Here is an 11722-nt window from a genome sequence, read left to right as displayed (position 1 = left end):
GTACTCTATAGATCTCTATTTTGAATGAACATAACACTCCATAGCCTTACAGAATTAAGAATTCCAAAGATTCACCATTTCTCTGAGTGAAGACATTGCTTCACTTCTAAATTCTAAACACTGCGCCAATTCAAAACTGTTCCCTGGTCCTGGACTGCACAGCCAGGGGATATTTGCTTCTCTGCATTTAATTTATCAATCCCTTTAAGAATGCTGAACGCCTCAATGGAATCTCCTGAAGTCTAGAGAATACAGGCTGTCAAATTATCCTCCTATTTTTTGATATTATAATTGCATTTGCCGTTTTCCCTCAATTCATTCTACTTGTTTATGTTCTCATAAAACCTCTTTGCATCCTCTTTTTATGACATACTATTAGTAGGGCACAGAAACAGGCCCTGCGGCCCTCAATGTCTGTGCCGAACATAATGCCGACCAATTCTTAGGTGCCTGCACATAATCCATATCCCTCCATTCCCTGCATATCCATGTGCCTATCCAAAAGTTTCTTAAACACCAGCATTGTATCTGTCTTCACACCACCACTAACAGCACATTCCAGACATTCGCCACCCTCTGTGTAAATAAAATAAATGCCCCGCACATCTCCTTTAAACTCTACCCCTCTCACCTTAAAGCTATGCCTTCTAGTATTTGATATTTCCATCCAGGAAATGTCAAAGGGAAATAGTGTTCACATGTACCCAATCCCTCTTGGTAAGAGGTTCCAGGTTTGGGAAATGCTGTTGGTAGTAGTTTAAAAGAAGAATCATTTTCTAATTTTGCAATTTGAGGACTTAAAATCATGATCCCGTGTTCTGGATTCCCCCTTACGAGGAAATTATTTTTATATTTAGACAATAGGTGCAGGAGTAGGCCATATGGCCCTTCGAGCCAGCACCGCCATTCAATGTGATTATGGCTGATCATCCCCAATCAGTAACCCGTTCCTGCCTTCTCCCCATAACCCCTGACTCCGCTATTTTTAAGAGCCCTATCTAGCTCTCTCTTGAAAGCATCCAGAGAACCTGCCTCCACCGCCCTCCGAGGCAGACTTTACTCTTATTTACTCTTTATATTTTAAACACCGAGGTTGGACTCACTGGCCTGTAGTTCCCTAAGGTCCATAGAATTGTAGCACAGTACAGCATGGAAACAAGCCTTTCAGGTCAACTTGTCCATGCTGACCGAGTTGCTTAACTGAGCTAGTCGCTCTTGGCCTGCACCTGACCCACATCCTTCCAAACCTTTCCTATTGATGTACCTGTCTAAATTTATTTTAAATATCATAATTGCACCTCCCTTTCTTCCTTCCGCAGCAATTTAGCAACCCTCCAGCTTTTAAGTACCTCTCCCTTGGCTAAGGATGATTCAAAAATCTCTGCAATTTCTTTCCTCATTTCCCACAATCTCCCACAAGGTCCTGGGGATTTATCCACCTTAATATGCCTTAAGACCTCCAGGATATCCTCTTCTGTAATGTGGATATGTTCCATTACTTACTTACTTACTGACTGCCTATTATGCCTCCTGACATGTAGGGCAGCAATGAAGATTCTCCACGCAGTAGTGTTAATTCCTTCAGTTGCTATTTCTGTAGCATATTTGTTTTACGAGACGGGGTTGTTAGCCCTGTGCTCAACCTCCAACTTGGAGGACCAGTGGATCGCTCTTTGTCTCGCCTCTATCCTTCGACCTGTCGAGCATGGGAGACCCTAACAGGAGACGAATCTCCCGCTGGCATAGCTCTAGGGGCCACTGAGACACACAAGCTCCCCGACCACGATAAGGTTGTAATCCAACAGGGAGATGTTCCATTACATCACTATTCATTTCCCTTCATTCCTTAACCTTTATGACCTTCTTCACAGTACATATAATTGATAAATATTTATTTAACACATCCCCCATCTCCTTGTGGATGCATACAGAGATGACCACAATGATCCTAAAGGGAATGCATTATTTCCCTAGTTACCATTTTTGTTCTAAATATATTTATAGAATCTCATAGAATTATGTCAAAGCCATCTCGTGCCTTCCTGATTTCCCTATTAAGTAGGGAGGATTATTCCCCTCCGTCCCTCCTCTACAGGAGATCTAATGGGCCAGAAGCATACTCTCTGTTACCCTTTTTAAGGACTTGTCTCTGCAAAGATAATCACTGTTAAGTTTTAAAGTGAATAATTATGAATGTATTTCCTAATTTCTTTTTTTCCTTTCTCTTTTATCCCTCTGCAGATTGGTAGATCCAGCGGCTCATTTTTCCTTGCTAGAGAACTGTTGTCATTCCACCATGTCGCAAAATTCACAGTCCAGTGACCTGCGTAACCAGGATTGGTTCAATCAGATCTTTGACATGGCACAGTGAGTAATTGAAGTATTACCCGGAGGACTTTAAGTATGGAGAGTGTTGCATGTTCCCTCAAACAAAATCAAAAGTTCTTGCTGGCGACGACTATCTCATGACATGCATCCCTACTAAGTTTTTTTCTGTATGCTTAGTTCCCAGTTTCATAACTTGCCTAGAAATTTGGATTAATAACAATGCTGCAAGAACTGAGATCTGAGACCTCTGTGCACTACAGGATCAACAGGTTACCAGAGAGATTAAAGTATTGGGAAGGAAACAGCAATGACTAAATAAAGGTGAATGGAGTTTAATCTGCGGAAGAAATAGAAGTAAGGAAAATGGAAAAGAACAGATTTCGAGAGGGGAAAAATTTTATAATGATTAAATATTGAAGGCTACGTGATATTTAGAGACAGGAGGGAACAAAAAGAGTTGAGGGTTGTCTCTGTTATTTAATAATGAGCAGAGCAAGAGATAGCCTAAATTCAGGAAGCCAAGATATATAAGCAGTTTACTGTGTAAAGTGTAGGTCTTATTAAAAGCAGGATAATAGCAAGTTTAAAGACAATCAGAGAAGGTTTACAAGAATTTTAACCAGAAAGGTGGTTTGTTTTAGAGTCAAGAGAGTCAAGAGTCAATTTAATTGTCATTTGGACCCCTGGAGGTCCAAACGAAATGCCGTTTCTGCAGCCATACATTACACACAAATAGACCCCAGACACAACATAATTACATTTAACATAAACATCCATCACATAACTGTGATGGAAGGCCAAAAAAAAAAACTTATCTCTCCACTGCACTCTCCCCCCCCCCCAGAGTCAAAGTCAAAGCCCCCGGCTGGCGATGGCGATTGTCCCGCGGCCATTGAAGCCACGCCGGGTGGTGCGAGGTCGCACACCGGGTCTTGGTGTTGGAGCCCCCGGCGTGCGCTCGCAAAGTCCCGCGGCCGTTCCAGCCGCGCGGGGCAATGGTGTTAGGCCCCGCTCCAGGAGCTCTTCGACCCCGCAACTCGGGCGGGGGAAGTCGCCGTTGCAGGAGCCCCGAAAAGCGGTCTCCCTCCAGGGATCCGCGGGCTCCCGGTTCCCGCCGTCCGCAGACCCGCAGCAGCAGCCTCCGACTCAGCAGCAGCAGCAGCAGCGCTCCTCCACCGCTCCACCCGCTCCGGTCTCGGCCAGCTCAGCAACAGCAACGGTGAGTCGGCACCAGAGCCCCCGGCTTCTTCCCGTTGGAGGCCGCTCCTCGTTGCGGCCCCAACGACATCTGAGACCCGACGAGAAAAGGTCGGGTCTCCAGTGCAGGGAGAGATTCAAAAGTTTCCCCCCCCCCCCCACCCCACCCCCCCCCCCCCCCCCCCACACACACACCCAACATAATATAACAAAAACTAATAAAAACTACATAAAAACACAGACAAAAAATAATAAAAACGCGGACAGGCTGCAGAGGCCGCTGCTGGCCAGAGCCGCGCCGCCTACTAAATGGAAATTTGGACATGCTGGGCTTGTGTCGGTTGGCGTTTATAAGAGAGATGACTTGATTGAAACTTATAAAGTCCTGCAAGGTCATGTGAAGGCAAATGTGGAGAGCACATTTCTGGACATTCTGGAATTCATGGCCTTGACTTAAAAATAAAGAATTATCTATCCAAGAGAAATGAGACAAACTAATCTTCTTAGGGTCATAAGTCCTTGGAAATCCTTTGCTCAAAGGTTGATAGAAGAAGGGTTTAGAATAATTTACAGACAGAAGTAGGTACATTTGTGATGAGTAAAAATGAAAAGGGCTCCTGGGAAAGCAAAGTTGAGATTACATTCAGATCATCCACAAATGAAGAAGCAGACAGGAGGGCCAAGCCATCTACTCATGCTCCTAACTCCTAAATGGATACAGTGGTCAAATTGTATGGTACAATGAAGGCTGGTTATCACAAAGATATTCAGAGAATGATTCTGGTTAATCTGACATCTCAGTTAATACGAAGCCTCTAGTTTCAAGCCCGTCACTGTTCATTGGCACCACTAAAATGTCACAATAAGTTCTGTCTCCACCATCTTTTAATGCAGTTTGTTTCAAATGAACTACTTTCACGAAATTACTTTTTTCTCTTTTGAGCTCTATAATTTTACTCGAGTCAAAAAGCACTCAAGAAGGTGCCATATGAAAGATTACTGCACAAAGTCGAGCAGATAAGATAGCAACATTTAGAAGACATCTAGACGAGACACTTGAACAGGCAACGAATTGAGGGATCTAAAGCACATGCATCACAATTGGCACACACAGGAACTGAACCAACCTATCAACAACTAGAGAGCGGTCCTGAGCCACTATCTACCTCATTGGAGACCCCTGGACTATCTTTAACTGGACTTTACTGCACTTTATCTTGCACTAAATGTTATGCCCTTTATGATGTATCTGTGTACTGTGGATGTCTCAATTGTAATCATGTATTGTCTTTCCATTGACTGGATAGCACGCAACAAAGCTTTTCACTGTACCTCGGTACATGTGACAATAAACTAAACTAAACACATGGCGGGCCGAAGGGCCTTTTCCTATGCTGTATGTTTCTATTTTTTCAAACTAAAAATTAATAGTGTTAGGGGTAATATTAACATATAAAGTGTTTGAATGATTAACTTAGCAGTAATTTTGGTTATCAAACGGTACTTGTGAAGGGCCACGTGGTCACCATTGGGTCATAACTATTTATGACCCATGTTAATGGCTTAGGTAAAATAATGAGTGTACTGCAACCAGATTTACTTACAATACAAAGATAGGTGGGAAAGCAGATTAAGATGTGAACAATCTGCAGAGAGGAAGGTTAAGTACCAATGTAAAAAAAATAGGCACATGACATATGATCTGGGGAAATTAGGTTCTTAATTTTGACACTTTCTCTGCCATTAGATAACAACATGCCTTTTTTTTTAACCCAGGCACCAGTTTCTTGGACTAACGCCATATCCCCTGATTTTCTAAGCAACCAAACAATTTATTCACATACACTTTTGTGGTTTCGAATGGGCTCTACTGTCTTGTTTCTAAACAAATCTCTAGGATCTTTTTAGATCTATCTATTTTTGTACATTTTAGTTTCTTTCCTCATTTCCTTATTTGACTTGATTATTTGCATATTTTTTGCAGCGTTGTACACGTGGTACTTTCTAAAGGTTATTCTACAAACCCACAACATCCAGAGATTGGGACATTTGAAGTATATGGAGGAGCTTTATATCTACATTTGGAGGGCCACAATTTTTCTTTGTTAGAATGTAAAGTCATGCAACTGTGTCCGCCTTAAGTACTACCCACTACTCGTTGGTTTAACTTCAAGTAATATTGTCTTTACACCAGCTGAAAACTCTTCCTCTAGAGATGTCTCTTGGTGTCTTGTTTATCTGCTTTATAGATCGCATGGGATCCAAGGAGAGATAACTGAATGGATAGCAAATTGGCTCCATGGAAGGAAGCAGAGGGTGATGGTGGAAGGTTGCTTCTCGGACTGGAGGCCTGTGACTAGTGGCGTGCGTCAGGGTTCGCTGCTGGGCCCGTTACTGTTTTATGTCATCTACATCATTGATTTCAATGAGAACATACAGGACAAGATTAGCAAGTTTGCTGATGATACAAAAGTGGGTAGTTTTGCAGAAAGTGAAGATTGTTGTGAAAGATTGCAGCAGGATCTGGATCGATTGGCAGGTGGGCTGAGGAATGGTTGATGGAATTTAATACAGAGAAGTGTGAGATGTTGCATTTTAGGACATCTAACAAGGGTAGAACCTACACAGTGAATGGTTGGCCTCTGGGGAGTGTTGTAGAGCAGAGGGATCTAGGAGTGCATGTGCATGGTTCCTTGAAGGTCGAATCGCAGGTAGATAACATGGTCAAAAAGGCTTTTGGCACATTGGCCTTCATCAGTCAGAGTATTGAGTATAGACGTTGGGAAGTCATGTTGCAATTGTATATGACATTGATGATACCGCATTTAGAATATTGTGTTCAGATATGGGCACCATGTTATAGGAAAGATATTGTCAAGCTTGAAAGGGTTCAGAGAAGATTTACGAGGATGTTGCCAGGACTAGAGGGCGTGAGCTATAGGTAGAGGTTGAGTAGGCTGGGTCTCTATTGCTTGGAGAACAAGACGATGAGGGCTGATCTTATAGAGGTGTATAAAATCATGAGAGGGATGCATAGAGTCTCTTGCCCAGAGTACGGGGATCGAGGACCAGAGGGCATAGGTTATTGGTGAAGGGGAAACGATTTAATAGGAATCTGAGGGGTAACTTTTTCACACAAGGGTGTGTGGAATATAGACTAAGCTGCCAGAGGAGGTAGTTGAGGCTGGGACTATCCCAAAGTTTAAAAACAGTTCGACAGGTACATGGATAGGACAGGTTTGGAGGGATATGGACCAAGCGCTGGCAGGTGGGACTAGTGTAGCTGGGACATGTTGGGCCGAAGGGTTTATTTCCACACTGTATCACTCTATGACTCTATGCTAAGTCCAACTGACTTGTGATCACATTCACCTTTTCTGTTGACGTTGTTCCACTTGGATGTTAACATGTTACTCAGATTCCAATTCATGGCTCTTGGTTAGAAACCTCTATTTTTATATCTCTTATACTAAAATAGCAAGGCTGTATTAATGTCTAATCATAAGAATAAAAACATTGAAGCTCTAGGGGATTATTGCTTTAACCGAAATTGAGTTTTGTTTTTGTTTTCATCTTTCCTAACCTTCATATCTGTCTTATGGACTGAGTTGTGGAAGGGAGATATCAATTTGTGAATTGCTACTGCTCTAAGCTATAATGTAAAAGAAAACTAGCTTCAGCGTATTTCTCTGAATTTGATGCCTTGCATACCATTTTATTTGGTCTGCCAGCATCCGATGGATTTGGGATCAGGGTTGGAATTTCCCAGTTGGATTTGTGGCAGGTTGACATCAATTAGGAATGCTGTGGCATGATGCCTGCCTCATAGCAGAGACCTGTGATCATAACCACTATGTCCTGGCTGTTTATCCAGAATTCCCACAATCCCTGGACTTTCAGCTGTTATGTGCATGTTGGGCTAAGTGTGTGCACTGTTCCCTAATGTCAAAATTGTATTTTCCATTAGAAGCAAACTTTTATCTCAGCAAGTCATCTGTTGCTCTGCTTCTTGATATACATTGTTGAACAGGTTTAATATAATTCCATGACGGGATTCCACACTGGCCCACTGAGATTCTGTGGATTTTCTTTACATCATAGTGGGAGTGAACCTGAAACAGTCTAGTATTGCAAAGATCACTGGATCACCACCGCAAGCATTGGCTAACAAGGTTCAGAATAAGAGGTTAGGGACGCTGAATCTTTAGTAATTTCACATCTTTGCCTTTATTATGGTATCTGGCTGTCCCATTGCATTCCCTTCCTCAGCCCCTGTTTCGCAGAATAGTCTGAGGGGCCCTTCCCTTTTTGAACAGAGGCCTAACCAGTCTTTCTCAACCCTCAACAATGGCTGCAATCCTTGCACTAAATACATTCTTCAGTTCCACTCACTTTCTCCAGGTCACAGGTGTAACTGTGGGAACCTATAAGAACCACAAGCTGTGCTTGATCTAATGTTGAGTTTGTGGAATGGTTTGTGTTCCAGTCGTACTTGAGCCTTTGCTTTTTGTCTTTTGCTGGCAATTTCTGAATTGCTGCTTTCATTTTTATATGGTTATCTCTGATTCTTGCATTTCTCGACCCTTTGCCATCATTTCAGGGAATAGATTTGTACAAAGTTTAGACATCTCCCACAAATGTCATTGCTATATGGCAGAGAGGTGTAAAGCATAGAAACAGGCCATTCAGCCCAACTCATCCATCATAACAATGATGTCCATCAATGCTAATCCCATCTGCCTGCATTCGGACTGTATCCCTCTACTACTTTCCTATGCAGAGGTCTACAAGAAGTCCAGATACGACCTTGGTATCATCAAAAAGGCCAAAAGGGACTTTTGCTCCAAACTTGAAGATGAGACGGATGTTTGGCAACTGTGGCGGGGCTTGAATGCCATCACCTCCTACAAGGCGAAATCAGGAGCAGCTCAAATGTCAGCGAACCATCACTCCCTGATGAGCTCAATGCGTTCTACGCATGCTTTGATAGGGAGAACACTGATGTGCCTTCCCGAGCCCCCATTCGCCGTGATAGTGTTTCAGTCACAGAGGCCGACGTCAGAAGATCCTTCAGAGGGGTGAACCCTTGGAAAACGTCTGCACCTGATGGTATACCCGGTCGTGTTCTCAAAACCTGTGCAGATCAACTGTCTGGAGTTTTTGCCAACATTTTCAACCTTCCACTTTCTGGGGTCTGAGGATCCCACCTGCTTTAAAAGGTCATCAATAATACCGGTGCCCAAGAAGAGCAAGGTGATGTGCCTCAACGACTATCGACCAGTGGCACTAACGTCTGGTGATGAAGTGCTTTGAGAGGTTGATCATAGCGCATATCAACTCCTACCTCAACAAGAACCTCGACCCACTGCAGTACGCTTACCGCCACAACAGGTCAACGGTGGATGCAATCTCACTGGCTCTCCACTCCACTCTGGACCACTTGGACAACAAAAACTCGTATGTCAGGCTGTTGTTCATAGACTGCAGCTTGGCGTTTAATACCATCATTCCCTCCAAGCTGGTTACCAAGCTCACGGATCTGGGTCTCTGCACATCCCTCTACAATTGGATCGTCGACTTCCTCATCCACAGACCACAGTGTCCATATTGGTGGAAATGTGTCATCCTCGATAACAATCAGCACGGGAGCACCTCAAGGCTGCTTGCTCAGCCCCCTGCTGTACTCACTCTATACTTATGACTGTGTAGGCTGGGCATCATCAAGTTCGCCAATTACACCACTGTTGTGGGACGAATCACTGATGTAATGAGTCAGAGTATAGAAGTGAGATCGAACGATTGACCAAATGGTGCCAGCACAATAACCTGGCTCTCAACACCAGCAAAACCAAGAAACTGATTGTGGACTTTGGAAGGGGTAGGATAGGGACCCACAATCCCGTTTATATCAATGGGACGATGGTGGAAAGGGTCAAGAACTTCAAATTCCTGGGCGTACATATATGTGAAGATCTTTCATGATCCCAGCACACTGATGCAATTATAATGAAGGCACATCAGCGCCCCTACTTCCTGAGATGATTACGGAGATTCGTATGTCAAGGAGGACTCTCTCGAACTTCTACAGGTGCACAGTAGAGAGCAAACTGACTGGCTGCATCGTGGCTTGGTTCGGTAACTTGAACGTCCAGGAGCGGAAAATAATGCGGAAAGTTGTGACCACTGCCCAGTCCATCATCTGCTCTGACCTCCCCACCATCGAAGGGATGTATCGCAGTCGCTGCCTCAAAGGCTGCCAGCAAAGACCCACACCATCCTGGCCACACACTCATCTCTCCTTTGCCATCGGGAAGAAGGTACAGGAGCTTGAAATCTGGAACATCCAGGTTCAGGAACAGCTTCTTCCCCACAGCCATCAGGCTATTAAACACGACATCAAACAAGGTCTGAACACGACATCAAACAATAACAGCCTATTGCATTTTATCTGTTTATTTATTGTGTATATATATGAACTTTTATCTCCTGTTCTGTATTATGTTTACATAATCTGTTGTGCTGCAGCAAGCAAGAATTTCATTGTCCTATCTGGGACACATGACAATAAAACTCTCTTGACTCTAGACTTGACTATCCAAGATGTGTCCAAACACTTTTCCATAGTATGCAGGCAGAGAAGATTAATTTAACTTGGCATGATGTTCGGCACAGACATTGTGGGCTAAAAGGTTGCTCTTGTGCTGTGCTGTTTTATGTTCTAATGTGGCTGCGATCTAGAGCACATTACCTGCAAATGTGATGGAGGCAGCCTCCATGTTGGTCTTCAAGAGGGAATTGGATACATTTATGTTGAGAGGGAGAAGGGGCAGGGGTGGAATTAGTGAGTTGCTCTTGAAAAGGCATGATAGACTTGATAACATTCTGTGAGGTGTTGTAATTATGCAGGCCGGTTTTAAACATTCAGCCAATTGACCTATCGTTCAGCGATGAGCCACACGAAGGGGTGCCCGGGAATAGGATCGAGATCAGCATGGATATGGTGCGCATGCAAGATGTGGAGCCGGTGAATCCAATGTGGGTGAGTACAAACTGTAGAGTTGCTAGTGTTATGAATGAATTATGCAACAGTGTGGAGTGGAAATTTCCCCTGGCTAGGGTTTTGAAAGCCAGGGATTATTGTCTCAAAAATAGGGCTCAGCCATTGAGAGCAGAAGAAAACAAAAATGTCTTCACCCAGAAGGTACTGAATCATTGGAGGGTGTCACACACGGTGTAAATCTTTGGAATTCAAGACCCAAGGGGGCTGTGGAGATTCACTTGCTGAGTATATTCAGTCAGAGGTTTTTGGATGTTTAGGTTATCAAGGGATGTGAGGATGGTGCAGGAGGCTAGAGCTCAGATGAAAGGTTCAACTGTGATATTGAAGAATAGAACAGCCATGGTGATGTGACTGGCTGTCTCTGCTTCTGTTCAACAGGGAGACAGCTATGGTAGGTGGTCTGGGTGACAGCACGGTGGGATATCTGGATCGGGGTGATGCTGGGCTGTCTGTGTCAGGGTGACAGTTTATTGGGCTGTCTGGGTCAGGGAGGTGGTATGATGGGTTGCATGGGTCAGGGAAACGACACGGTCTGTCTGGTTCATAATGAATGTGAAAAGATGAAAGGTGAAATGGCTACCAATATTAAACTCACTTCCACCTATGAGAACTGGTCTATTCTCGGAGTGGCTGTCCTCTTTGAACAGCGTTCTTGGTTTTCCTGATGTCCACTAGGGGTCCACAACAGTAGTAGCCAAGCCACTCGGAGTGACTGGCCGGCAGGAGATAGAGCCGGAGAGTTGAGTTTCAAATGGATCACGTCAAGAATAGAAACAGCCTCTGTGTCAGGCCAGCGTTTATCAACTGATGCAGTCTTTCAGAGACGTCACTGATTAACATTAACTTTCTATACCATTTTATTGTTTCTTTATTGAAGGTAATACAATCTAAATCAGAATAAAAATAATAGGCAATGGGAATTAGTTACCAAATCAAAACACCAATTCACAAGATTCAGATTATTAATTGCTGGGAATGTTTACACCAGTCCTGAGATCAGCTAACGGGTTTAGAAACATAGAAAAGAGGTGCAGGAGGCCATTCGGCCCTTCGAGCCAGCACCGCCATTCATTGTGATCATGGCTGATCATCCCCTATCAATAACCCGTGCCTGCCTTCTCCCCATATCCCTTGACT

At 43.8% G+C, this 11722-nt stretch overlaps 1 protein-coding gene across 1 annotated transcript in view; it reads left to right on the top strand.

Annotated features, from left to right (window-relative positions):
* Nucleotides 1-2245: 2245 nt before the first annotated feature.
* Nucleotides 2246-11722, top strand: part of tp63 (tumor protein p63) — a 98435-nt gene continuing 88958 nt past the window's right edge. Inside the window, exons 1-2 of the mRNA XM_055645876.1 lie at nucleotides 2246-2367; nucleotides 10432-10564. Coding sequence (XP_055501851.1) covers nucleotides 2297-2367; nucleotides 10432-10564 — 204 coding nt within the window. The 5' untranslated portion in view covers nucleotides 2246-2296. The remainder of the gene's footprint in view (nucleotides 2368-10431; nucleotides 10565-11722) is intronic.

Source organism: Leucoraja erinacea, chromosome 14 (genome assembly GCF_028641065.1).
Source record: "Leucoraja erinacea ecotype New England chromosome 14, Leri_hhj_1, whole genome shotgun sequence".
Lineage (NCBI taxonomy): Eukaryota > Metazoa > Chordata > Chondrichthyes > Rajiformes > Rajidae > Leucoraja > Leucoraja erinaceus.
Note: the sequence above shows the minus strand (reverse complement) of the source record. Positions and strands in the feature narration are given on the sequence as shown.